The 27,811-nt window shown below is 41.5% G+C and overlaps 1 protein-coding gene across 1 annotated transcript; it reads left to right on the top strand.

The window, feature by feature from the left end:
* Positions 1-18,140: 18,140 nt before the first annotated feature.
* LOC120447464 (ubiquitin-conjugating enzyme E2 G1) lies at positions 18,141-23,127 on the top strand. The gene is made up of 3 exons (XM_039628853.2): positions 18,141-18,290; positions 19,615-19,717; positions 22,699-23,127. Exons 1-3 carry the CDS (start codon positions 18,245-18,247, stop codon positions 23,054-23,056), a joined length of 507 nt encoding a protein of 168 aa, XP_039484787.1. The 5' UTR covers positions 18,141-18,244; the 3' UTR covers positions 23,057-23,127.
* The last annotated feature ends 4,684 nt before the right edge of the window (positions 23,128-27,811 follow it).

Raw genomic sequence — 27,811 nt, 5'->3', positions numbered from 1 at the left:
TGGTTTTCCTGTGAAAGGACATAATTTTGAACAAAGTTTCGAGAGAGCCTGGAGCCAGCTCCATAGCCAGCACAAAAAAATTCTGTGCAAAAAAATGGTATGGCGTTACGCATCTTGTTATTTTAATGTCTTTGGTAGAACTGTAGGGTAACTTTGGGACTGCTGGGTCATCCCACCTACATTGTTTTCTTTCGGAAAATTTGCCAAATTTGTTTCCAGCCTTAGCTCATAACTACAATTTAAACCGATACTCCTTTAAGATATGTAGTAGAGTTTTTATTGTCCCCTTTTCTCCATTTACTCCCATTACTCTTAGTAAGAAACTTGATTTGTGAAGAGATAAGTTACATGTGTAGTTTTTTTTACTAGATTAATTTTTAATTTCATTAATTTAATTTTCCAGTCTCAAGATCAAAAAGGCAGTCATCGACGCAGTTCGATTACCGCCAAAGCCTCCGAGATGCGTCAAAAGTACGGGAGGGAACTAGTGAAGGGCGTTTCCAACTGGCCGTGGATCGCAGAGCTGGGGTTCTTGGAATTAATTTCATTATTTTAATTTTCCAGTCTCAAGATCGAAAAGGCAGTCATCGACGCAGTTCGAGACCGCCAAAGCCTCCGAGGTGCGTCAAAAGTACGGGAGGGAACTAGTGAAGGGCGTTTCCAACTGGCCGTGGATCGCAGAGCTGGGGTTCTTGGAACCTCTTAAAATAAATTATTTGATTCTTCTTTAAATAATTTAGCAAAATAAATATTTTATACTTCGGGTTTTCAGGCAACGCGCGAGGTCCCCCGTGGAGAACGGGGTGCTAGAGCTTGCTATCGCCTTGCAATCTGACCCGAATTCCCAGATAGTGGACTCGGACCTCATCCTCCCCGCCGTTTTAAGAGCTGCTAAGAACGCTCTTTAGTCATGCAGAACAAGAAGGAAAGTGATAGGTTTTAAAAGACTTTCTTGGAGTCTGGCTCAGCTTTTTAAGGAGGCGATCAAATTACATATGTGTACTTGTAAAACTTAATAAATTAAAACAAAATTAATTAATTGGTGCTTTAAGAAAAATACAGCCGACGTAAAATTATTTCTCCCCTTCGGCGATGTTTCGCCACTTGCGGAGTGGGGAGGAAAGGTTGGAGGCGGCCTGGCCGGAATTTGTTTTAAACTTTAATAATAAGCGCCCCAAGGTTTAAGAAAAATTAAAGAAAAAACATTAACCCTTTATGGTTTTTTACATATATATGCCCGCAGCCAAGATAGAAAAGGACGCAGTTCGGGATCGCCCATGCCTGTAAATTATATGTTGGTTCCAAAACTGAGACTGAAGAGTTGACAAAACATAGTTTTACCCTAACAGCAATGCATCGCGCCACCCAGACGAGTCGGCAAAGCCGACTCAGCATTCCTTGCAGAGTGAAGCAACACTCCGAATAAGAAATGTCAGCTTTCCGTTGCCGGACGTTCTCTGCGCAGAGCGCTGAACTCAATTCTGGCGCGTCAGCATTCTTTATATAGAGCTACTTAGTTGCTATGAGTTATTATGTTATGAGTTGTTAACTACTCCCCCCTCAAGTTCATGACCGTCCTCGGTCATGTTGAATGTGTCGATGGTACGCTGAATCTCCATGGAGGCTCGTCTTCTCCTTAATGCCAGATAAAGTGCGAAGGAGCCAATTAAACCAATGTTTAGGACCACACCAGCTACGAACCAGAGTTTAGGCGAACCTTCAGATTCCACGTCATCCTTAAAGCTTTGGATGGAGAGTAGATTCTCGTTATTGCTCCGGTGTAGCAGAGGGATGCTGAGCACGGGGTCGTGCCCGACGATGTTAAGTAATGGGGAGCGCACAATGCCTGGCTGCTTGCTTAATGCTTTTCGCAGGTTTACGAACTCGGAGCCATTGATGGTCGCCGTTCTCTCGAAGGTCACCAGGTGGGTTCCCTCGACTAGTACTTCTGGGCTGCCATCGGTGCTAAAGCGAACTGATGCTTCGTTGATAATCACAACGCCGTCTTCTACGGGAGTTACTTCCTGCAAGTGGCTGGGTTGAGTGTGGCATTGGGCTGTGCTTCCTGCGTGGAGTGAGCGCGCACAAGATTCGCGCCGAGACCGCTCGCAGAACGTGAAGTGTGTGGTATCTGTGCATCCTGTGAGCGCAAAGGTGTCATGTTCGCATTCGGCCAGCGTATCCTCGTCGAGGCGTAAGATGATGTGTTGGTGAGATACAGGATAAACGGCGACTTTCGTGCAACTGAAATTGACTCTGGGATAGGCAATTAAAACATGAATGCTGTTCTCGGAGTGGAGGACTCTAATCTTGGATGCTTCTATTAAGCTGACGATAGGGGTGTCCTGTTCTACAAGAGACTTCAAGTCGGCATGGTCAAGAATCGTGGGATTTACAATGTTTGATTTGGCCAAAGTAATAGTGAGAATTAAATTTTGAATTTCAGTAGAAAGCATCCTATTTCTTGCCAACAACGCTTCATATAAATGTGGAGTGTCAACCAAGTCGCTCTTACGGGCACTGATCACCTTATTGATGGTGTCAGTTAACTTGTTAATCTGTTTCTGGGTTTCGGAATTTATGGTTATCTGCCGGGAATTAGACTCAACTAGTTTAGCCTCTGTGATCTTTATCTTTAGAAGGTCCGTAACATCGGGAGTACCCGCCACTACCTTTAAAGCTGTACCTAGGAAATCTAGACTCCTGGCAATCCTATGATGGGCCTTAAGGACGGACAACAAAGTTCTAAGATGGTCCGTATCGACCTCTAGTAACTTACGCATATGCGATTGGGGAAAAGACTTGGATAATTTTTCTGTCTCGTCTATCATAACATCGAATTCGGACAAGTTGCTTGAGTGCTTTAAGAGGTCACGCTGTTCAAAAACCAGCACATCACCATCTACGACAGGGATGTAGTTGGCATGCGAAAAGTAGGTAATCCGTGCATTCGCTAATGCCAGTGTAATGAAAATCGTGAGGGTGAACCTGGAATTTAGATACAGGGTGAGACTGTAGTGCTCGGGCTTTCTTAAAGTAACCTACTAACTAACTGCAAGGGGAATGCCTACTTAAGGTTGTCCTTGTGGACCACCCTCCCCTTAATAAGAACAGACCTTCCAGGTCTGCTTGCACTTTTTGTTCCGTGCATAACGGGGTTAGTTTATTTCCTAACCTCTTGTTATTCTTTACAAACACGTGTTCTCCTACCTCAAACACACGGTTTTGACGGGAAGGGGGGTTGCATCTTCCGATGTCTTACTGAGCCTTAGCTAATCTTGACTTGATTTCCAGGCAGCGCTCGTGGGCCCCTGAGTGAAGAACATCAATTGGTCTCTCACGAGTAACTGAGTGCACGGTTTTTGTTGTATTCCACCATGGCGCTCATTAGCTCTACTGTGTCATTTGTCTTTTTGTCCAACTTCAGGCATCTAGCTATTTCTGCCAAGGTGCTGTGGAACCGTTCAACTTGGCCATTGGACACGCTGTGCAGAGTAGGCGCGTTCACAATGTCGATGTCGTAGTTGTTTTTGAGCATTGACGTGATTGTCTCTGAGTTGAATGCGGGCTCATTGTCGCAATAGATTGTTTTGATGTTGGGGAAAAGGTTAATAATCTGCAATAGGGGGTCCTGTGATCTCCACTATTGTCCTAGATGTAACCGGTTGCACTACTGCAAACTTAGAGAATTTGTCAATGCACGTCAAGAACAGCTTCCTGTCGGTTGAAAATATGTCAATGTGCACCATTTCGCCAGTATAACTGGGGATGGGCGTTTCCCCGAGCTCTTGCTTCTTCGGGTGCCTGTCGTACTTTGCTTGGGTACATACCCTGCAATTAGCAACCACTTCCTTTGTCATGCTGCCCATTTTTGGAAAATAGTAGTCTCGAAGGACTTGTTTAATATTTTCCTGCGCGGCTCTGTGTGCACGATTGTGCTCTGCAGTGACAATTTCATATTGTTCGTTTTTATCAGTTATATCTGACACGACATTCTTGCAGTGACGGAATTGAGTGGCTGGGAAATTGGTAATGAGGTCGTGTTTTAAGCTTGCGAGTGTAGGCAAGTCGCAATGAATAGCATTCACGACGTCAGGGCTAACGACTTCTTTTAGAGTTTTTAACAGGTGACTCTTGTCAGTAAAACTGATCAAGTGGCGAGTTTTGCTTCGGAACAGCACTAGGCTTCGCTTAAGCGGGAAACGTGCTACCTCCAGAATGATTTGGTTCCTAAAGCAATTTAAGGGTTTATCTGTGGTTTTGACCGTGTAGGTCAGGGACAGCTCACTGTGAATAGTCGCAGCGTCTGACTGGGGTTCGTCTTGTAAGGCATTAAGATTTTGCCTGGACAGGGCATCTGCCACGAAATTTTCCTTGCCAGGTTTGTAGAAAACCTTGTCATTGTGTTGGTCTATATAGGATTTCCATCTCTTAATCTTAGCGTTCGTGTTTTTGTCGGCAACAGCGAACGTGAGAGGCTGGTGGTCGGTGAATATGTTGATTTCCCTAGAGCCGTATAGAAAGTTTTGTAGTTTACCTAAGGCCCATACAATGGGTAGCAATTCCCTTTCGTTTGTGGCATAATTTTGCTCAGCCTGTCTCAGGGTGCGGGATATCATGGTGAGATATCGTTTTCTGAGAAAATTATGAAGTCATCTACATAGACGTAACATATTTTCCCGATTTGCACTCTCAACACATCGTCTAGGGCTCTTTGAAAAATGCTACTTGCATTTCTTAAGCCGAACGGCAGAACTCGTATTTGCCGCCATTCACCGCGAGGTAAATTTGATGATACCCTGACTTCAGGTCAAGGGTAGTGAAGAACTTTGCCTTGCCCAGATTCGCTAGAATCATGGGAATGCTAGGCATCGGGTACCGGTCAGGAATAGTTCGCTCATTTAGCTTCCTAAAGTCAATGACCAACCTCGTGTTTTGGTTCCCGAAGGCGTCGGTCCCCTTTTTGTCAACAACCCATGTCGGGCTGTTATAGGGAGACCTTGAGGGCTTGATAATGCCGTCTTTCAGCAGTTGTTTGACCTCGTTGTTCACAAAGTCGGAGACACCCATAAGATTTGGGTACTCTCTTGAGTACACCGGTTCATTATCAACTGTCCGAATTGTGGCAGTGACAGCGGTGTTAAAAATAAGAGCTTCATTTGTCGTGGAGAAAGCTGTCTTCCTCTTTATTATTGTGTCCTTGAACTCCTTTTTAACGGAGTCAGGTACAACAATATCGTTTACATCAGTGAAATTTACACTGGGGAAGCTGAAATAGTGAAGCTTTTCAGCGATGCCCTGGTATTCTAGGGAGTCCTCTGCAAGGTTGAGCTTTACCCCGGCCTGTGTTATAATAGCGTCGAACGCATTGAGAGAATCCAGAAGAAAAAATGGGGAGGTGTGCTTGAAGACTTTCATCAAGCATTTGTGTTTGATTTCGGTGGAGCCGTGTATTGAGCTCACCAGGAAGGGCTGGCGATCGGCATTACATTTTTCAGCTCCTTTACGGGCCTAATGTAGTTTTTTGCCGCGCCGGTATCGATTAGCATCTTTAAGGTTCTCCCAGCCAGCCGTCGTTCAATGAACGGCAACCAGGAGCGACCCCTAAAAAATTCAACCAGTCGTCACTGGGAGCTTACTCATTTTCGCTGTCGATTTCCTCGACTGCAGCCTTTTCTGCCTTTTCATACTCTTCTTTGGTCTCTTTTTGCTTAGGAGCCTCTTGGACAACGTTATTAAGACGTTATCGTCTCGGTCCTGTCAAGCGTTCTGAGGAATTTCTCCTCTTAGACGCGTTCGATTCATTAGGATGATTCTGATTATATTCAGTGCGATGCCTGAACCTGGATGAGGATTAATCGACCTCCATAGGCTGGGGCGCTTGCGCCTGAGTGTCCTTGTTGGTTTGTCCGTTGTTTACCTGTCGTTTCATGAAGTGGGGATTTCTGTCCTGTCCTTGTTCTTCTTTATGTGATTTCCCCTGGAAACGGCTCTTGCCGTTTGCCACCGAATGCGCTCGCTCCTCTACGGCCTTGGCGTAGGAGTTAGCAAACATGCTTCTCTCTATGCTTGCCTCTGCTTCTCTAGCTAAAGCCAGTGCAGATGGTAAATCTTTTGGTTGGGCCGGGAAGACCACAGCTCTAAGGGCCTTTTTGAGCCCTGTAATAAAAGCATGCAGGGCGTCGGCTCTGACCTCAGCGTTAAGCAGGTCAGCACCCTCTTGTTCATGCGACATTACGATTTTGTTTGTGACAAGCGTTAGCTTTCATTAATGGTAGGTCTCCTTGCCTCACCATTTCCAATTCTTGCCTCAACAGGCGTAAGGATGTTTTGTCCGAGTACGTGCAGTCTAATCTGGCCAAAATGGCATCGAAGTTCAATACCGTATTGTGGGATACGAGTAAAGCTCCGGCTGCGCCACGGATTTTATTCCTTAATATGGCAACAGCCTGATAATGGGCACTGCTGCCATTGTATGGTTTGAAAAGCTCGTAGGCGTATATGGCCGATTGCCTCCAGGCCACATATTCGTCTTGGGTACCGGAGAACTCCGGTACAGACTTTATTATGTCAAGGGGAATTTCACACCTAACATCGGGGTTGACAGAGACTTTTTCATAAGTTACGATTTGCGGAGCTTCCACCTGCAAACTCTGTACCCGCGCAGCTAGGGAGTTTAGTTGAATCTGAAACTGGGATTGCTGTTGCGACAATGCCTGTCTGACGGCATTGTCGATAAGAGCTTGAATCTGATTGGGGTCCATAGTATTATCTACCGGGCCACTATCTAACGTCTGACCTACTGCTTGGCCTACTTGCTCCTCCTCCCAGCTATCCTCGCTTTCGTATTCGACCTTGATAATTCTGTAGTTATGTGCCCAACTTATTAGTTGTTGATTGGGACACCACTAATATACTGTTGTTGTAAATACCTAATTATACCATTAGCTTTAATGAAATGTACATATATATATAAGGGATAAAGCACAAATAAATAAAATAAATAAATATACTGTTGCCGAGCACAATTGATCGGCTAAGTGATGTGGCAAGAAAGAGTATGCAATAAAATTATACCAAGGTATTGTAGGAACATAGTAGAAATACCTTATTGTACATAGCATAGGAACATAGTAGAATAACCTTATTGTACATAGTAAAAACATTGTATATAGCGAAATTAAGAATAACATAACGATAGTGTGAATATTGTATTAGAATATATGCATCGATACGATTGTTTGAGAAAAGATATATATCGGGAAGTAAGATCTGCGATCACTACTGGTTGGCGTCGCATAGTTAAGTTGATTGAAAAAAGACTGCGAAAATAAGACCGTGAAAATAAAGTTAAACATATATAAATACCGACCTATAGTATGCAATAATTATTTATAGGGTATGCAACAATTATTTATTTGTTAAAAGTATGCAATAATATCTTGATAAAAGGTATGCAATGGTATGCAGCACTTATTTTTTTATAAGGTATGCAATAAGAATTTGCTCTGCCGAAAATATGCAATGCTTTTGAAACTGATTTACACAGAGCACAACTATTACGTGGCCAGTTAAACGAATTCTTTCTTTTATGAGATTTCTTGAGTCGTGTCGAAGAAGTCAAATGTAAAACTTACATGATTTCTAACTTAACAACTGATTTAACAGGGTAGTTGAGTTCGAATTGCAGTTAGGCGCCAATTACATGGGTGTATCCGCGTTGATCCAGGGACTTCTCTCCCGGTCGGTAGCGGAGGTTAGACGTTGCGTCTGTAGATTCTTCTTCTGAAGATTACGTTGGAGGGCTTGACTTCGCCCCCTTAGGTTATAAATAATAAATACAATTATTATTTGCGGCTGTAAGCCGGAGCACGTTCTGATTTATTTGGTTACAAAACTGAGACTGAAGAGTTGACAAAACATAGAGCTAAGTTTACCCTAACAGCAATGCATCGCGCCACCAAGACGAGTCGGCAAAGCCGACTCAGCCTTCCTTGCAGCACTCCGAATAAGAAATGTCAGCTTTCCGTTGCCGGACGTTCTCTTCGCAGAGCTATGAGTTATTATGTTATGAGTTGTTAACTTGTACAACAGCTCCACGAGGGTGCCGCGTCTTGTGGCCCAACGGCAACAGGCATGGGTGGAAGTTGGGGCGGCGTGTAAAAGAGCACGCATCCCAGGGACCACCTCCCGCATCCAAAAGTCCGCATACCGCAACGCATAGCCCGACTCCCGCACCCCAAAGCCCGCCTCCTAAGAAATGGAATCCATGCTAATTGCCGCTGTAAGGGACCACCAATGCCTGTACGACAAAATCGTAAATGTGCCGCGTCTTGAGGACCGCCGACAAACAAGCATGGCTGGAAATTGGGGCGACGTGTCAGAAGTCTCGTAAGTATGAAAAAAATTTCCTATGTGTATGTAATAATGCAAATCTTAGAATTTTGCATCATTTTTTTTTTCTCAGCTTCCGCATGTAAGAAGCGGTAGTCCGAGCTTCGTCGGAAATACGGGAGGGAACTTGTGAAGGGCGTTTCCAACTGGCCGTGGACCAGGGAGCTGGGGTTTTTGGAACCGCTTTTTTAGCAATACCTTTTATACTTCGAATTTTCAGGACTGTCGTAGAGGACGGTGTGCAGGACCTGTCGGAGGCTTTTGGGGGGGGTAGGCGTGGTGCCTCCTCTGACCCGGATCGCCTGCACCACAGGTAAGCGAGTTTTTCTGTTAAATATGATTGCGAAATAATTATTTTATATTTCGGGTTTTCAGGCAACGAGCGACCACACCCGTGGAGAACGAGGTGCAACAGGAACTGGTGCCCAGTGTACCGATAACTCCCAAAAGAGATTTTCACCTTTGGTCTTCAGAAGAATCTGGTTCTCCTCGCGCAGCCCAAGGGACAAAGAAGCACTCAATAGAGCCACCAAGGAACTCAAGGACAGGCTGTATACCCTACGCAGGACTTCTTCAACAGATTTCTTGAGGAGCGGGAACCTGGTGATCCGCAGCACAACCAAAGTGGGCGGTTCTTGGTACCGTTCTGAATCCGAAAAAACAAAAGCTTTTGCAAACCACCTTCAGAATGCATTTACCCCTTTCGACAGATGCACTGGTGATGAACGTGCAGCCACCACCAGGTTCCTAGACAGTCTTCCAAGTCTTCCTAGCCTGACAAAAGAGCCCGTCACCTCAGAAGAGGTTGCGCAGGAGATCACCTCCCTAAAAACCAGAAAGTAACCCGGCCTGGCACTCTTCACGTGCAAGAAAGCAATAGGGTTCAAATGGGGCATATATTAAACTGGATATATACGGCCATCGTCAGACTAATACTACTGTATGGGGGTCGTGGTATGGTGGCCGGCTCTGAAAAAGAAATCCACCATAAAAATGCTAGCAAAGATGCAAAGAGTTGCGGCACTCTGCATCAGCAGTGCTTTACGCACCACCCCAAACGAAGCCCTAAATGCCATACTCAATCTCCCAAGCCAGAACTAGCTGGCATGGAACAGGCTACAGTATTGGCAATCAGGCTTAGGGATATCAAACATTGGAACCCACAAAAAACGGGGGACTCATGTATACTAAAAAACATTCAAATATAACTTCCAGGACAGACTACTGCACTCCAACGGAGTACAACAAACACCGTTCAACACAATCATCCCAGAGAGGGACGAGTGGAACTCACGATCACCTGGCCCCTAGAATGCTATATGCTTCTATACGGACGGATCAAAACTACAGTACAGAGTAGGAGGAGGAATTTACTCCGAACAGAGAGGCCTTCGTATCTCGTGCAGACTCCCCGATCATTGCAGCGTCTTCCAAGCTGAAGTAGCAGCACTAAAATCGGAAAGCTCACATGTAAACATTTTCAGTGATAGCCAAGCAGCTATCAAATCGATTGGCTCAATCTCAAGTCACTCAAAAACAGTATCGAATTGCCGATCATCTTTACATGAGATGACACAACAATTCGTAATCAGCCTTATATGGGTTCCCGGAAACAGGGGCATAGAAGGCAACTGCATCGCAGATGAACTAGCTCGAGAAGGCACTACCGCGCCACTCATACAAGAGATGGAAGGCATGAGTATGCCTTTAGCCACTTGTAAACTACTACTTAGAAAACCTAACCTAAAACCTTAGGAAAACCTAAACCGTAACAAACAGACCATATGGGAATATACCACACACTGTCGCCTAACACGCCAAATATGGCCAAAAATAAGATCAAAAAGAACGTCAAAACTTTTAAGATTGACCAGAGCAAACCTCAGCACTGCTATGAGAGTCATCACAGGGCATTGGTTGGCACCCATGCCATAAGACTAAATGCTCCGTATAAAGATTTCTGCCGTAGCTGTAGGGGCAAAGAAATGGAAGAAACGGCATCTACTATGCCACTGCCCAGCACTGCAAGCGAAAAGACTTGCTCAATTAGGAAGCAGATTCCTGATAAACACGTCCGACCTTTCCGACAGCACTCCACATCGGATACAAAAATTCACCAGCGCCTCTGGCTGAGGAAACTGCTAACTTCACACGAACCTCGACGGGCAAAAAGGGAAAACATACACGGTATTACAATGGACCTCTAATGGTCTAAGTGCGTCGGATTACCGACGGCCGGTAAAACCTAACCTAACCTAACCAGGCCTGGCCATCCGCTGATCCCAGTTGTTGGCTGACATCTTCAACAGTTGCTTCAGTCTAGGGTATTTCTCGAAGTCTTGGAAACGTGCAGAAGTGATACTCATCCTCAAACCTCGAAAGCCTGAAGCCAATCTTCCCTTATATAGACCGATTAGTGCTGGCGATCCTCTCAAAAATAATCGAAAGAGTTTTTATGCGCAGAATGTGGCCAGTACTGGACGAGACTGTACTGATCCCTGATCACCCGTTTCATTTCAGGTGCTCCCTTGGAACACCCGAGCAATGCCACTGGCCCGTAGCATGCATTCTGGACGCTTTCGAAAATTAGCAATACTGTTATGCAGTCTTCCTGGATGTCAAACAGGCGTTTGACAGAGTGTGGCGCCCTGGACTCCTATCCAAGCTTAAGTCCCATCTTCCCAGTTCCCACTTCGCCCTCCTCAAATCGTTCCAAGTACGATGCGGCTCCTCAACCAGCCATCATCCAAAAACAACTAGATGCTCTGGATCCCTGTGAGCGCAACATTCTCACTATGCAGAAGAGATCATCAACCTGTCACGCTCGACGGCGACACCATCCCAACCAACAGCACCGCCATATACCTAGGGCTAACCCTGTACCGAAGGCTCACATGGGGCCCTCCCCTCAACAAAAAGCGCATCCGCACTGCGCGCTGCGAGAGAAACACAAAATGCTCGTCTACAAAACCATTCTTAAGGCGATCTGGACTTACGGAATCCAGCTGTGGGGTACTGCAAGCGTTTCACACCGAATAAAGATCATTCGCTTCCAAAACAGATACTTGAGAGTGGTCTCCAAAGCCCATCCCTACCATGAGAACTGCATCATCCACGAAGAGCTCGGGATCCCAAGGGTGGTAGACGAAATCTATAGTCACAGCGAGAGATACGCAAGAACCACCTGGTTGGCTGGACAACTACCCCAACCACCTTCTGGACAACAGCCAATCCCGTAGACGCCTGCGGAGAACGCACCCAATTGACCTCAGCAAACATTAAGATATACTTTTAATCTCTACACAAGTAGATCTGAAGTACCTCACTTACGTTAATGTCCCCCACGAAAACATAAAATTATTATCCACTTGGACAGATTTTAAATTAATAAACACGAACGCTACAAAAAAAAGACAATTACTATTTTACAATTGAACATCCAAGGTATTTTTAATAATTACAACGAACTGACATTACTTATAAAAGACCACGAACCCGACATTGTGTTGTTGCAGGAAACCCACCTTCCATTCAATTTCACAAATTTTATTTGCCCCAAAGAATATACTATTTATACTATACTTTTATCATACACATCACCACCAACCCACTCCGATAATATTTTACTCCTCCCTAAATACAAAACAGACCTAGCAAACTGAAAACGCTTTAATAAAAATTGCGAAATATCAGCAGCAATTTGGACTGACGGTTGCTTAAATCAGCAAGTCGCACAAATGACGAAAGTCATGAGAGCAGCTGAAAACTGCAGCATTCCCTAAACGAAAAGAGAGATCCAGAAAGCCGAAGTGCCGTGATGGAACGCTAAGCTTCAAAAGCTTAGGGACCAAAATCAGTTTCGTCCTACAGCGCCAATATGAATAATATAAACCTCATAAGATACAAAAAAGCAAATCACCGAAGAGTTTGCCTGATCTTTGCTGAATACTCTTCTGACCAAAATTTTTCAATAGAGTATATACGTGAAAAAAATCATAATCCTAATTAATCATAATTATTAGCACAAAGACTTCTCTGGTTCATTAAATGCCACAGTCGAATTTCCAATAATTAAGTTGCAATCAAAAGAATTCACAGCACGATGGGCGCGTTATTGCGTATCCAACACTTCGCTTCGAACGCTCTTTCGACCAAAAATCACGTCTCTTTTTTTTCGACGGATTTTGAAAGAGCGTGATGGATTCCCGCTATTGCGCGAAAAGGGAAATAGCGTGATCCCCGCAGCCTATAAAGGGATGGAGCAGGCGAAGCTCGGGACAGTCAATCAGGAAAATACGCAGAGATCCATACAACGAGACAGTCGGTCAGTGAAGTACCCGCAGGTCGACAGCGAGATAGTGAACCAGTTAAAGCAAGTGAGTGTCGAAGCGGACATCCAAGGAGGATCCCTACAAGCGAAGAAGAAGCAACCACAGGGACCTAGCGTGCTCAGAAAGGGACGGTGGGGTCTTTGATTGGCAAAGGTGGTTCGGGGAGGAGCGCTAGCTTATCTCACGGACGATACATCCTGCCCCATAACATTCTAAGCCCATACGAGCCAGCAGGTGGTCCATTGGCAGAGGCGACGAGTGCCCGCCATATACAGAAGGGACGGTGGGGTCTTTGGTCGGCAAAGGTGGTTCGGGGAGGAGCGCTAGCTTATCTCACGGACGATACACCCTACCCCCATAACATCCTAACCCAGTCGAGACGGCACGGATACGCCGTCAAGAGCGACGAGGGACCAGCAAAGAAGGACGACGCGCATCCGAAGGCAAGGATCGTAGGATTCCCTTTGTCACGCGTCACTAAATAAGGGGTACTCTGATCAGAAGACCCTTCTTTTCTTTGGTCGGGCAATCACACAAATCATCTATTTGGTGGGACGAACAAACAAACTCTCTGAGCTAGCCGTTGCAATCCGTAGCGAGCAGAAACTAAGGAATCAGTTCGTTACAGTCTCCGAAGAGATGATACAAGGATATACATTGTCGAATTCAGCTATACCGTAAAGAAAAGAAACTGCAAGAAAATTGCATAATGTTTAAGCCAGCACCGGACGTACATACCTTCATCCGTCTACGCATCGGGCACACACAATCCACACATCAACACCTACTGACGGGAACGGTGACCAACATGCCCACAATGCGGGGACGAGCTCTCCGTTGGCCATATTCTGGACGCCTGCAGTTGATTGCACTCAATTAGATCTCTACTATTTGGTACACATAGTCTTTTAAGTTGTTTAAGTAACCCCTTTTTTGAAAATATCTTCAAAATTAACAAATTTGTTCAAACAGCTCATTTTATTATATAAAGTAATAACACATAAGATTCGAGTCGAAGGCCCCCCTTAGCTAGTACTCATTACATTTATTTGGTTTGGTATTGTATACTAAATTTTTTTTTTAAATAAATAAATAATTTTATTCACAAATTTTTGATAATTTGTTTAAACACTTTCATTTTGCTTTAAACCTATCACTATTTTTACTTTGAATTATTTGTGCTCTAATTTTCCTATTTTGTTTTGGGTAATTTGCTTCATTTAACATACATTGCTATCTTGATGCGGCTACTCCTCTTTGTGATCCGGATGTTGTCCGTTTTACTGAGTTACTCTGGGATCCTGCAATGCACACGCGTAAAGGATTTTACGAGGTCAGACCTTGACAGAACGCGTAGACCGCTTATAGGTTGTCTTTAGTAAATCCGTGTACGAAAGAATGCAAAAAATGTTTTTAAGACTAATTGAGTCGTACTGATGTATAATCTGACTTAACAAGATTTCCTTCTCATTAGGTCCCTTTTCGGGAGCCAGTTAATATCTCACTCAATTTAATGGTTGACCTTTTATTTCGGATTCAAATTAAGAACTAAACATTGAAATTTAGAGTCGTCAGAACGTTGGCGTCGTCAATGACAACGTGATCGGTAGCTAGAATTGGAGTGGTTTGAACTGAATCAAATTGCAATCTCTGCAATTTCGGCGTTGCGTGGAACTCGTGGCAGATGTTTATATTATTGCTTTTTTAGAACTCTTGCTTTCATTGAATATATTGTTGCACAATTATTGCAAGCAAAGTACCAAGAGTTCATTGTATCATTTAATATTTTTGTAGAATAACTAATTATACATTCATTAAAAATCATTACAAAGTCAGGGATTGAAAAGCAGCCAATACAGGAAAAAATGTTTGTTCGCCATACAATTTCTTACTGCGCAGCGACTGCGATTGTAGCAGAATTTGCACTAAGCCGCGCGTTTTTTACGCTGAGTTGAAAGTATCTTTTGCCTTGGAAATTCGGGGTGGGACGTTGGGGGACCCGATCTCTTTTGAATATGATAAAGAACATATTCAAGAATAACACCTCATACGCCTAACCCATAAGATCGATGATTTTTTTCCATCAAAGTTGAAAGATATGTGAAAATTAGTTCTTCGGTAAAACAGGTACTCCTGCACGTGCAAAGATTATTATACATTTATTCTACCTTGGTTTTACCGAGATTTGATAACCCTTTCCATAGAGCCCATAAAAAACCTGTCGGTTACATATTTTACCTAAATATCGACCGCATAGTCCGAATTTTCTACAAAACTACCTGCTTCTTTTGCAACCCAAAACAAGATTCAACTTTGAACACGTGTAACTTCTAAAAACCCTTTTGAACTACTACCTGTCAAATGCAATATGATTCGTTTTCATCAAAAAATTAATTTTTGTATAGTATCTGTATCTTTTGAGCCATTGTGCGTCGAGAGGAGTAACAAGAGTTTCTGTTGTTAGCTTCTACCGGGAAAATCCAATGTTGTGAACTGCATAGACGCGGCAATAGCGTATTGGAAGACGCAACTCAGCTAATACCACACATCGAAGCGCCAAACAATGTTTACAAAAATCAATTCATTTTCGACCCCTACCTAACCGAGTATGTTTGCAAGTACCGGCACATGGGACATGTGCGGCATAAAATCCCCATTAGCATCTCACAATCAAGCGACCAAGAAAAATCCTACCTATCAGCACTATTACAGAAACATTTTACGGCCTCAATCCTGAACGGGATCTCGGTCCTATATTCAGAAACTGTATAAAATCCGTATAACGCAGAGAGGCGATTTGTGATGTTATTGAAAATTAACATCGCAGGGCCCATAGGGGGTCTAAAAGGATCTAAGAAAAATTCTTTTTCGACCCCGATACCGAACTATCCATGTAAAATACTTCATATCGATGTGGTGAAAAAAATCTATCTCCGTTTAATTGATAAATTCACAAAATTGGTTTTTGGAATTCAAATCAGCAATACATCTACGAAAGAAATTGCTGCACTATTTCACGTTTACAAGGGCTGTTGTTTCCGACAACGAGAGGGGTTACCTCTGCCCAACAGCTTTAAACTACCTCCGGGAACTTTAAATGGAATTATACGGCACCCCGACTCAGGAAAGCGAAGTCAATGGCCAGATAGAAAGGTTCCACTCGACCTTTACCGTTTGCTTGAAGTGCAAGTAAGCCCTATTCAAGAGCGTAGAGCTGGTCGCCATTGCTGTAGAACAGCCATGTCTGTCCATTCAGTCACTGACAAGAGACGTGTAGTCATATTCTTTGATCGTACATCAAGAATAAACTATCAGGGTTTGTCCGATTTTAAACGTAAGGGGCTTGATCGAACGGAAAGGAAAACCACGTTTCAGTCTCAAAGAGATACAGGAAGCCAAAGTTGTCACGTTTAGGACCAAGTCCGGTAAATTATTCCACAATCAGATATAAGGAGTTAAAAAGGGGGAAAAAAATAATTAATAATTATAATAATAAAAAAAAAGACACTAAAAAACATAAAAAAAAATATAGAAATAAAAGTACCACGTAAGTGAAAGGAAGCAAGAAATCCATACTAAATTTCCTAGAAAATAAAAATTAAATTAAATAGAGTGACCAACGTTTCACCCGCTCGCAACTAAGCGTTGGACAAAACAACCACACTTAAACACACATAAAAACCTTGTACCAAGCAAATTACACATTTTAATTGTATAACCAAAATCAACAAACTCGCATACGCTATTATAATATTGGAATCACACCGACATTTTAAGCATTTGTACTAACCTTATTGTAAAACCTTTCCCTTTCAAAAAAATTATAAGCCAAACCATAACCGCAATTCAAGTCTTTAGATACGAAGCCCCTGAAGTACCAATGCAACAGGGCAGCATTTGGCGCGGAAGCCTCAGTGGGTTCATTATCTGAGCAAAACATCGAAGGCAATCGGGAGAATAGCAAGTTCGCCGCCAAAGAAATCGCGCTCTATTGATTGGTTTGGCTCACCATGGAAATGGGTGGCTGGATCACAGGATGCGGAGGCGAGAAACAATAATCAACTGATCAGGATCAATACCCTGTTCGATGCGACCTACGAAATAGCCGGAATATCGTCTCCCGGATGAACTCATTAAAAGGGGATTTGCACGCAGCTACGACGATTCTACATAAGGCCATTATCCTTGCGGGCCAAGTAAAAGAAATTGCTAGACCATGCCAGTTGGCCAAAACTGGAGTGGTAAATACCAATCTCTCGGACCATGGTTAACTAGAACAATACTGGACGAGGTCATCGATCTCCCGTACCAAAACGCATTTGAAGCGTTTCATCCATCCTGTCCAGCAGTACAGTGCTGCTATATATGTTGGCATTCCATAAAGTGCTCGACAGGGAATATAACCGAGTACACCTTTATCTACCTTTATCTGCCATGGAAGACAGGTGGCTCTGAAGTACAGCGACCTGGCGCTAGACGTAGCGACCCCTTAGCCGTCTTGGCCGGCCGCTTCTCTATAGGCAACACCACTGTTTGTCTGGGGAGAGACCTATTTAAACTGGAAGAGGAAGGCTGCATCCCGCGACTGCTGAAGGGTGGCCATGCAGCGTGTACCTATCGTAGGAATAAAAGGGTTACCGTCTCCCTTATCGAAGATAGCACCCTGTTCTTGACGTACTTTAATGGAACGGTAAGAACCGGGTCAAGGGATCGACAATGGAACGGTAGCCATCGGAAAAAGAAATTATATTAGCTACTGAAGGAGTCATTTGATGCCCCTGCAGGCGGTACTCACCCAGAAGACAACCACCGACTACCAACTGTCACTGGAATACATATGACGTAAGCCTGAAGAACCTGCAAAAGATTTCGACTGTGTCCCTGGAGTTGCTCGCCTCATGCGTGGTTTGCCTGGTGCTCCTGTCTCTGATGTACCTAATATTAAAAATCCAGGAGGTAACAAAGGTAAGTTAATTAATTTTTAAAATACCCTATGTGTAATGTTATTATAATATCATATATAAATATGAATAAATCTCTTTTGCCCATCTTTACACTAAAAGAAGCCTGGGACCAAATCTTAAAACTATCATATAAATATATATATATAAACTTATAATAAAATATATAATATATATGTTTATATAATAATATATATATATTATATATATATATATATATATATATGTATATTTAAAATTATATTTAAATTTGTATTTAAATGCATTTTCAACAAACATTTGGGAAAACTGAAACAAGAAAACGCCGTGTAAATGCAATATAAGTGCAGTTTGAAATTTGTGTTATTCTGCTCATATTAGTAGTATTCACAAGATCTAGATCTTTGATAAACTTGTGTAACTAGTTCTTTTTTATGTTTTGCCTTTATAAAATATTTGGTCAGTCGATATGTCGATTATATTTACTTTCAATACAAACTTATTTTTAAGCATACAATTTTTGTTCGTGTAAATTTCTTGTGCGTTAAGCTAAACAATTCATTTATTGTTCAACTTAGAATGTCTGAACTTCAGTCATCTTTACTGTTAAAAAAACAATTGGCAGGTATGTTTAACTATTTCGAACACATATATATAAGCAAAAATGCATACATGAATATGTTCTTGCATACAAATTTTGAAATTATTTTTCCAGTCAAGCACATGTGCGAAAATTGGTGCATAAACCATTAGCATTGCTCAACCAAATTTAAATTTGATGAGTAATATGTTTTCACATTTTATAATTTCTAAATAACATATTAGAAAGGTGATTTTAATAATAATTTAACTGTTATTTTTTGGTAAAGTTGATAGTATAGTCTTACATAGTAAAATAAATGTATATATATAATGTGTATGAGCATACGTATATATGTGTGAAAATCTGTTTCTACCCTTGTGTTCTGTATACATAAGTACGTAAAAAGGTGTTAAAATTTTAACAAGAATTTATTTAATATGTCGAAAAGATATTTCTATATGTTTAATAAGTGTAAGTGTTCATAAAATATATAATCTTCGCTACTCTCACACATGCGTGCATACACAAATATGTGTACATAGATAATGTTGCCTTCACTGCATTAGCAACTTTTAATTTTTATAAGAAAATTAACTTCTATGTTTATTCTACATATGTATTTCGATTTTAATTCTCTCAACTTGCTTGCCTATATATAAACCAAAATTTATATTAATGATAATAATTTAATTTAATTTCAAAATAAATTTATATAATTCTTCCAACCTTTTTGCTTTACCAAAAATGTATAATAATGATAATAAATATTTTAAACATAAATTTTTGTCATCGATCCTTAAAAATATTCGAAATAAAATTATCATATCTTTGCCTACATCTTCCATTTGATCATAAAGGTTGCTCCCATTAGTCTGTGTACAACCCCAAAAAATTTTAAATTGAAACACAAATGGTTTATTCAGTTATGCATATAATTAACACATAACTAAACTTTAACTTACCTTTAATTTATTTTATTTTCCATCGTATTTTTAGTGTTTATATTAAAAATTATTTAAAAATATTTTATTTTTAATTTAAAATTTAAGACTACGAATAAGTGAACAGGCCGCGTACAGTTTATTTAAGCAGGGGTATCAATTTCTCTGCAAAACCTTCGTAAAGCGTTTCGGCATAAAAAGAAAAAAAGGAAACAATATAAAAATATATATAATTATAATTATATATATGTATATATACTCAACGACTAACTGGTATAATCATATTCCATTAAGGGGCACCAGAATAGGTACAAGAATTGTTTTTCTTAAACTATAACTCTACATAAATCTAAATGTACTTAAAAAACTGAAACCCACCAAACCACGTGATTACTAAAAATAAATAAACTGTTGTATCTTTTCAGAACTAAACAAGAATCCAGTGGAAGGATTCTCGGCTGGTTTAATTGATGAGAATGATATATTTCGCTGGGAAGTTTTAATAATTGGACCGCCAGATACACTGTAGTATGTTATGAATGAATTACCTTTTTCGTTTAAGAAAAAATAAGTATTATTATATTATTATGTAACAATCACTATGGACGACTAAGCGTCCACATGCATGATACATGAAATTCTGTCACCTACTACTGTCACCTAATTTTTAAAATTAAATTTTTGTTTGTCTGCAACTAAACGTTATTTTACTATCTTGAAATAATTTCACCCGTTACTCGTATACGAGATCTTTTGAAAAGTATGTTACAGGCAGAAGGATATAAAGTATACGTATTCTTGATCAGGATCAATATCCTACTCGATCTGGACATGCCCGTCTGCCCGTTTGAACGACGAGATCTCAGGAATTATATATAAAGCTAGAAAGATGAGATTCGGCATGCAGACTCCAGAGACCTAGACGCAGCGCAAGTTTGTTTACCCATGTTGCCACACCCACAAACCGTCCAAAACTGCAACGCCCACACTTTAAAAAAATGTTTTGATATTTATTCATTGTTGCTAGTAGTCTTGTTATCCAAAAATCGACCACAAACCGTCAAAATTTTGTACATTGTATTTTTTTTTTCCCCAAATTCTACCGATATTCCAAAAAATGTTTAAATTTCTCCTTCGCACTTCCTACTCACGATCTATCTATCTAATAGGTCGGGGAACTCGACTAAAGCATTCGCTTTTGTTTGATCAATACATTTGCATACGCGTTACTCGTTGAGTTAAATGGTAAACTTGATTCGTTGAAAAGTATGTTACAGGTAAAAGGGTGCATATAAGATATATATATTCCTTATCAGGATTAGTATCCGATTCGATATGGCCATGTCCGTATGAACGTCAAGATCTAGGCAAGTTTAGATTGAAAATTGAGTACGTTACTAATTATATATTGTTATAATTAAAAAAAATAACAAAAAGGTCACCAAGCCAGGGTTAAAAACTTAAACTAAGAATTATAATAACACCCGTTACTCGTAAAGGGTAATAGATTCGCTTGGAAGTATGAAACACGTAGAAAGAAGTGTTTTCGACCAGTTAAAGTATATGTTTTCTTGATCAGTATCTATTTATCCGTCAGTCTATCCCTCCGTATGAGCATAGGAGCTCTCAGGAGCTAAAAACCGCAAGTCTGCTTCAGAACGTTGTCTCGCCTACTTTTATTTCCACTAATCTGAAGAGCCACACTTTAGTTTGATTTCCCAGTCGAATACAATATTATTTGTAAAACGGCGTGTTCAACAAGTAAGAATGTATCCACTTTTGTAATGGTTTTACAAAAAAAATTATACTCCACTCAGTTTGTTTATTTAGTTTTCTCAGTTAAACTTAAGACTTTCGGCATTTATTTTCTTGTCAATAATAGGCAGGAAAATAATTTTTTTATCTTAAGAGAACGCTTTAGTCGAGTTCCTCTACTCTTAATATCTGTTACTCAGGTAGTGGAAATGCGAAGCGCAAATGCCATATTTACGTCTAGGCTCTTATGCCGTCGGTAAGACTTATAAATGTTAGACATCATAATACATATCTTCTTTCCCATATCAATCATAATGACACTGAAATTATGAAATTTAATTTTAAACATTTGGCCACAACGTGCTATCGTCCAAAAGTGCACCAGGCGACCAAAGGGCTCCGTGGGAAAATGTACATATCTTTTAAAAATCTGACCGACGTCTGAAATTTTATGGAAATTTTTAGTGAAGGTTGTTGAAGATCCCCATGAACGAATATCGGAGTAGTACGTGTGACAAAGTCGTCAAGGACTGTTATGAAAACAAGAGAGAATGCTATAGTCGATTTCCCCGACCTATTAGATAGATAAATCCTGAGTAGGAAGTGCAAAGGAGAAATTTAAACATTTTCTGAATTATTGTAGAAATTGGAAAAAAAATAAATAAAATGTTACAAATTTAAACATTTTTGGCGTTTTGTGGTCTTATTTTGGCAAACAAGACTTATTAGCAACAATGAATAAATATCAAAACATTTTTTAAAAGTGTGGGCGTGGCAGTTTTGGGCGGTTAATGGGGGTGGCCGCATGAGTCAACAAACTTGCGTTGCGTCTATGTCAACTTTCTAGCTTTTTATAGTTCCTGAGATCTCGTCGTTCATTCGGACGGATGGGCATATCCAGATCGACTCGGATATTGATCCTGATTAAGAATATATATACTTAATATTTCATTTTAACAATAAGCAATCCACTTTTAATTTAATGTAATAATGTTTTTGCTACATGGTACTAACTCATAAAATAGTAGCTCCAATATTGACTTTGTGTTTCACACTATTGCGGTTCCCACCAAGCAAAGCTATTTGCATATTGTTCTAATATGGTGCCCAATAGTCCTAATTCAAATAGTTAGCAACACAGCACTCCCTTCTAATTTCAGTGCATAAGAAGGGCAGCAACTATGTTAATAGCAATTATCAATGCATAGCTAAGCTCAGTACCTTTCTTTCAGATTGCCTTAAGCGGTCAACCTCGATTAGTTATGACTTCACCACTTTTATTGGCATGGCAGACTTAAAAAAGGTCTTTAAATCGGTTAATCTTAAACTACTAATCCACGAGCCACAACTTTTCTGCTTCTCTTCTGCCTTGCTAATATGGTTTCGCTCCTTCTTAACGACTCGGATTCAACGAGATTTAATAACAATAACTTAATAAAAATACGGTGACTATGAGTTCAGAAGATTCCCAAGGCAGGTTTTTGGTGCATTATTATTCAGCCTGTTTATTATCAATCTTACACATGTTTTTGAGTCCTCCTCGTAAGTTAAGTTACAACTTGTCTCATTCCTTCAAGCAGCTTTAACTCGACTTTATTTATCTCCCCATCTCTCACGCACTTCCATTAACTAAGTATCGGGTGTCTATTTGTCTTGGCACTTGAGTATAACTCTAATTACTAAAATACGAATTTATTTATTATTTAGGGTGCGTGTCTTTTAATTATACAAAATGTTTCTTTTTTATCCCGCAGCGAAGGAGGATTCTTTAAAGCTCATCTTTACTTTCCTAAGGAATATCCGTTGCGTCCTCCTCGAATGAAGTTTGTTACAGAAATTTGGCACCCTAATATTGAGAAGAACGGAGATGTCTGTATTTCTATTTTACATGAGCCTGGAGACGATAAATGGGGATACGAAAAAGCATCGGAGCGCTGGTTACCCGTGCATACAGTGGAGACCATCTTGATATCTGTAATATCAATGCTGGCCGATCCAAACGATGAGTCTCCAGCAAACGTTGATGCTGCCAAGGAATGGCGAGAATCCTATACCGACTTTAAGCGCAAAGTTGCTCGTTGCGTCAGAAAAAGTCAGGAGGAGTGCTCGTGAAGCGACCCGCCCTATATTTGTATATTTATATTAAACATTTTATACATTAAAAGGATTAACTTAAATATGTACATATCTTAGGGTTTTCTTTGATCGAGGGAGGAGTTGTGGTTAAAATTAAGTACATAATGTCAATTACTGTGTTAATGGGATGCTCATTTCAAGCAATTTTAGGATATCGAGTTAATTACATTTGCCAAACCACGAAAAGTGTACCGCAGCAGAAAATACAAATTGCTCGTTCATTTGGGTTTGCAATCTCAAAGTATTCAAACGTCGAAAGGTCATTATCTAGTGTAAAGAAGTAAAGCCGCGTGGACTTCTGTAACCATAAGGGTGTTACATAAATCCCAGTTTGTGAATAAAACCAGATATCAGTCTACTTGGGTAAATATTTGCAGCCAGATTCCCGTAAAGTTCGTAGGTAACTTAATTTGTGTTTTCTTGACGTAGGTCAAGGCCAGAAGGCTTGTCGCTGGCGCTCTCGCGCTTACATTTATTTAATCACCCTTCTGGACCTGGCCAGCCACACCCTTCAGGGCGCAGCCATAGTGACTGGGCGCGTTTAGCACATTTCACGGCCAGTAACTCTTTTGTCGGAAAAGAACAGCACCTCGGCCTAGGCAACACAGCATGAACCACCACGTAGTGAAACTCGTCGCTAGGGACTAGCCGATCCTAGCCAAGATGTAGGATATCCACCAAATCCGAACCGCGATCTGTATACCGCCAGAGTGTGTCCCATTTAAGAATCAGCAGCGAATCAGCAGCGAATCAGCAGCGAGGACCTGTACGTAAGGGATTAAGCCGCAATATCGGCAAACGTAGCGCATATATTTTTATATTCAATTTTAAGTGGGAGCTGTAAAACCGGCGTATAAGAAAGCATGTAGATTAATCTAACATAAGAGGGAAATATCTTTATTTTGATTTGGAAAACTTGTAATTGAGAAGAACACCAATGAAGGGAACCGATTTGGATAATTTTGTATTATGAATAGATAAATCCACAAAATCCGGGTCTGTTGCCAGTACCGTGATGCGAATGTCAATATCCTATGAAATGAATTGAAATGTAATAAAAGAATTGTTAAGGGGTAACCATTGAATATACAAGCGTTATCAAGGCTGGGAGGGTATAGGATGGGGGCAACTTACACCTAAGCCACCCTATATTGCTGGTATCCGCCTCTCTAATACACTACTTTTTAGGGTCCGTCTGTTAATGTCCGATTACTACACCTTTTGAACCAATCATTTAGAGAACAGATAGTGCACTTAAAACTTTTCGTAGTAGAACGGGTGTACCATATATATGAGGAGGAAGACCCACGCCATATCCGACGAGCTTTGCATCGAGCAAATGCGAGAAGTGCACGAACACCGATCCGTCTATACGCTAGAGAGCCTTCTGCGTCCTAGTGAACACTTACCTCAGGGCTACTACACAATCTGCTCCAGCCTCACCGTAAGAGTGGGTTCGTCGTAACCGCTTAGCGTCTCATTAGACAGCGACGTTTGTAGCCTCTGCAATCTGCTGAACAACGGATTGGCTTTGCGCTTTAAAAAGGTCACCCCGTTTTTGTCACTTTTAACGGGCACAGCAACAAATCGCTTTAAATTCGGTTCAGCGGGAAGATGAGCACAAAATAAATGCCGAAAATGCAAGCGGAGTATGTATATAAATGTATATGTATATAAATATGTATGTATGCACATGCATGCGCTCGAACAGTAAGAATGCTAGCTCGCTCAAACACAGCCCCTATCAGCTAGCTATTGAGCTTTTTCAATAGCTGTTGCGAGAAATAAGTAGCCGAAGAAAGTTTTGTCTTTATTCCGACACAGTTAATTTTCTTAATTATACTGGCAGCTAGGGCCGACCAAGAGCTATAACAAACGCACAAGTTAAGTCTTTGCCGAAAAACGAAGTTGTTACCATTGGGGGGACAGACAGCCGAATGCTGCGCCCAAGCTTAATGTAGGTAGATAACAAAGAGAAGAAGGAATGAGCGCCGTACAGATAAATTCGTGCGAGAACAGCGGTTTAAACTATGGGCATCGCAACTGCTACTACTGACTACTTCGGCTTATAATATTAGGAGAATAAGATTAGTCTAATGCACACTTTTGGCGGCTGTCAGCTCTTTGCTGATAGCTAATAGAAACAAAGAAAATAAAATAACCAGTCCAACGCCCATAACCGTTCACAAGCCAATTCTACTCCAGTAATTGGCAAAGTTCATCAGTCAGGCGTTGACTCCCAATATATCAAAAAAGCAATTAGGGGAGTGGATAAAAAAGCTTTGGTCCAGGTCTCCCCACCAAAAATCAAGGAACTAAAAATTTCGTGTCCACATTACAAGTGCCCAGGAGACTCACTCTCTTGCAGATACAGAATATTTTGAGTCCTTAGCGGACATATTCTTTAGGATCTGGAATTTCTGTAATTTAAGGAGGTTCGAGTTACGTCAGGACCAGAAGAAATCCTTGACCCAGGGGGGATGAAAAATTCGGATGGGGATTACAAGGTGAACGCAAAAGCATGCATTGTGAAGGAAACCCCGCATATCGAACCAGCAGAATGTTCCAAGATGGGCGGAAGGCGATTCAAGGCCTCCGACAACACCGACCACATCACATTCAACACCGTGAAAGTGATAGACCACAAGGACGTGCAGAACACACTTAATTACATCGAAATAGTGTTGGTTTTTCTAGCGATTCTGAAACCATCATCATCATCTGAAAAGATCGTGTCCAGTATCCTGCATCCCTAAGAATTCTGTATCGTGAAAGCAGCACTAAAAGACGGAGCCCACTTAACAAACGTAAGCAACTGGCAAAACAAACAAATTAAAATAGTTAACCTATGCAGTCCAGGTAAATAAAAAAACTGTTGTGGATTCCGAACGTATAAGTAATTACCGCGGGTGGTGCATTCCGAACGTATTGGTCAAATAACTATAATATTTAATAAAAGATTCTGAAACACGGTAGTTGGCTAAATCCATATTTATGTCTACCTGTAAATATTGGAAAGTTCAAAGTCTAGTGAAAGTTAGTTTAGGGGTAAGGTGGGGGCATAAAAAAGCTCTTTGTATATTCGCCCCGCCTTCTCCAACCTTTGTTTAGATGGGCTCTATGTACGATCGTGTGGAAATAGAAGTTATGTTGAAAATTAAAGTCGTTAAGCGTTCACGCATTCTTTTTTTCGTTTTGTCGGTCGCTAATAAATTAGCTATTCTTGCCACCAAGCTCTCGGCTGGATTACGCCCTTTCTCCATTCTGCTCGGATCACAGATAACGACTTGATTTTCGCGACGTATAGGCGCGACATGCTCGTATAACTTCTCCCAGCGGAGTAGCGTGGGTAGATATTCAAGTGCCCATCGTTTCCAAAATCGGTCCCTCAATATCTGTGCGATTCGCCACTGCTTTCTCGTGGCGCACCTCTCAGGTGTATGTCGTTTGTCCCCGAGAAGATCTGAAATACTTGCTATTTCTTTCAGCGTTCGGCGTTCGTTGAGCCTCCTGGTCCACCGTAACAGGCAGATAGGTAAGGGGACGAGAATTAACTGCATTCTCAACTTCAATGAGGAAGCTCTCCAGCACGTGCTTCTTAAAGGCCACCTCCTTCACGGTGTGCGCGAGCACCTTCTTTAGATATTGGACCATCCGTTCTCATACGCCTCCTGAAGCTGGGTTTTCCGGGCGGTTAATTGATTGATTCCTTTGAAGGACACCTCTTCCTGAATCCGAAGACTTCATCGAACCTCTTGGTTACAAGGCTCGCTCCGATGAAGTTGTTTCCGTTTTCCTCCGTTGTTCCTCAGTCTGACCTCCAGTTCACGGCGGTTTATAAGATTCCTGTTTGGGAAGATGCAGGAATCTGTAGATAGCCCTACCGGTTAGACAGTAAACAGTGCGACCCACCTTTCTTTCACTCTACGTCCAAGCGTCAGTTGCAATGGTCCAAGGTGGTCCATGGAGGTTTACTTAAATAACCATCCGTTGGCCTCAATTCGGTCCTCTGGAGGCCTATTAGTGGTGAAATCAGTCGTGCTCTCCGGAGCTTACATACATGGCAGTTGGTCATGATCCTCTGCAAGAACCTTCACGCATTTGTTATCCAGAACTTTATTCGAGTCTGGTTTATGGTCGCAAAAGACCGGACTTCTCCAGATCGTCTCCGTCGGATAAACCTGAGAACCCATGCAATCCTGACCAGACGCTTGTAGCTTAAAAAGCTTTCCAGACATATAAATCTGGTTGCTGTAACAAATGCAAGCTCGCAGGGCATCTCTTTGTCCTCCGTTGTAGGTATGATGCTGTCATCAGCTGAGAAAGACTTAGTCCAGTGTTCCTCCTTGACCACACGTTTAAATATCTGCACAGACACCGACCGCTCCATTCCCGAAGTGAATGATCACGGCTTGCAGAGAATTTTACTGCGGCATGTACCAGACTCTGTCACTGGCTGGAGTGACTTCCTGCTGCTCTAGTCGTCGTTCGTATTCTTTCTTCTTAATTGCTTTGTAAGCCGTCGCGAATCTCACGTCACGACTCATTTTCCCTTAAATGCTGACGAGCCTCATGAGCGCCATGTTATAGCTATCCGGCATTCTCACCTCGTCATTCTTCGAAAGCAGAAAAGTTTCATAGTCATCTCGTTTAGAATTTCCAAGGCACGTGCATCACCACTAGGTGCGATCGGTTTCGCTCCGAAGTTTCCTATTTTGAAGTAGCCGCTAA

The sequence above is a fragment of the Drosophila santomea genome, chromosome 3L (assembly GCF_016746245.2).
Source record: "Drosophila santomea strain STO CAGO 1482 chromosome 3L, Prin_Dsan_1.1, whole genome shotgun sequence".
Classification (NCBI taxonomy): domain Eukaryota; kingdom Metazoa; phylum Arthropoda; class Insecta; order Diptera; family Drosophilidae; genus Drosophila; species Drosophila santomea.
This window is presented reverse-complemented; position numbering and strand designations above follow the sequence as displayed.

What these genes read in the sequence shown, in the direction of transcription:
- LOC120447464 (XM_039628853.2), top strand. Translation starts at nt 18,245, where the DNA reads ATGTCTGAACTTCAGTCATCTTTACTGTTAAAAAAACAATTGGCAG. An exon ending in GTTAAAAAAACAATTGGCAG is followed by an intron (nt 18,291 to 19,614) that starts GTATGTTTAACT and finishes GTATCTTTTCAG; the next exon opens with AACTAAACAAGAATCCAGTG. An exon ending in GGACCGCCAGATACACTGTA is followed by an intron (nt 19,718 to 22,698) that starts GTATGTTATGAA and finishes TTTATCCCGCAG; the next exon opens with CGAAGGAGGATTCTTTAAAG.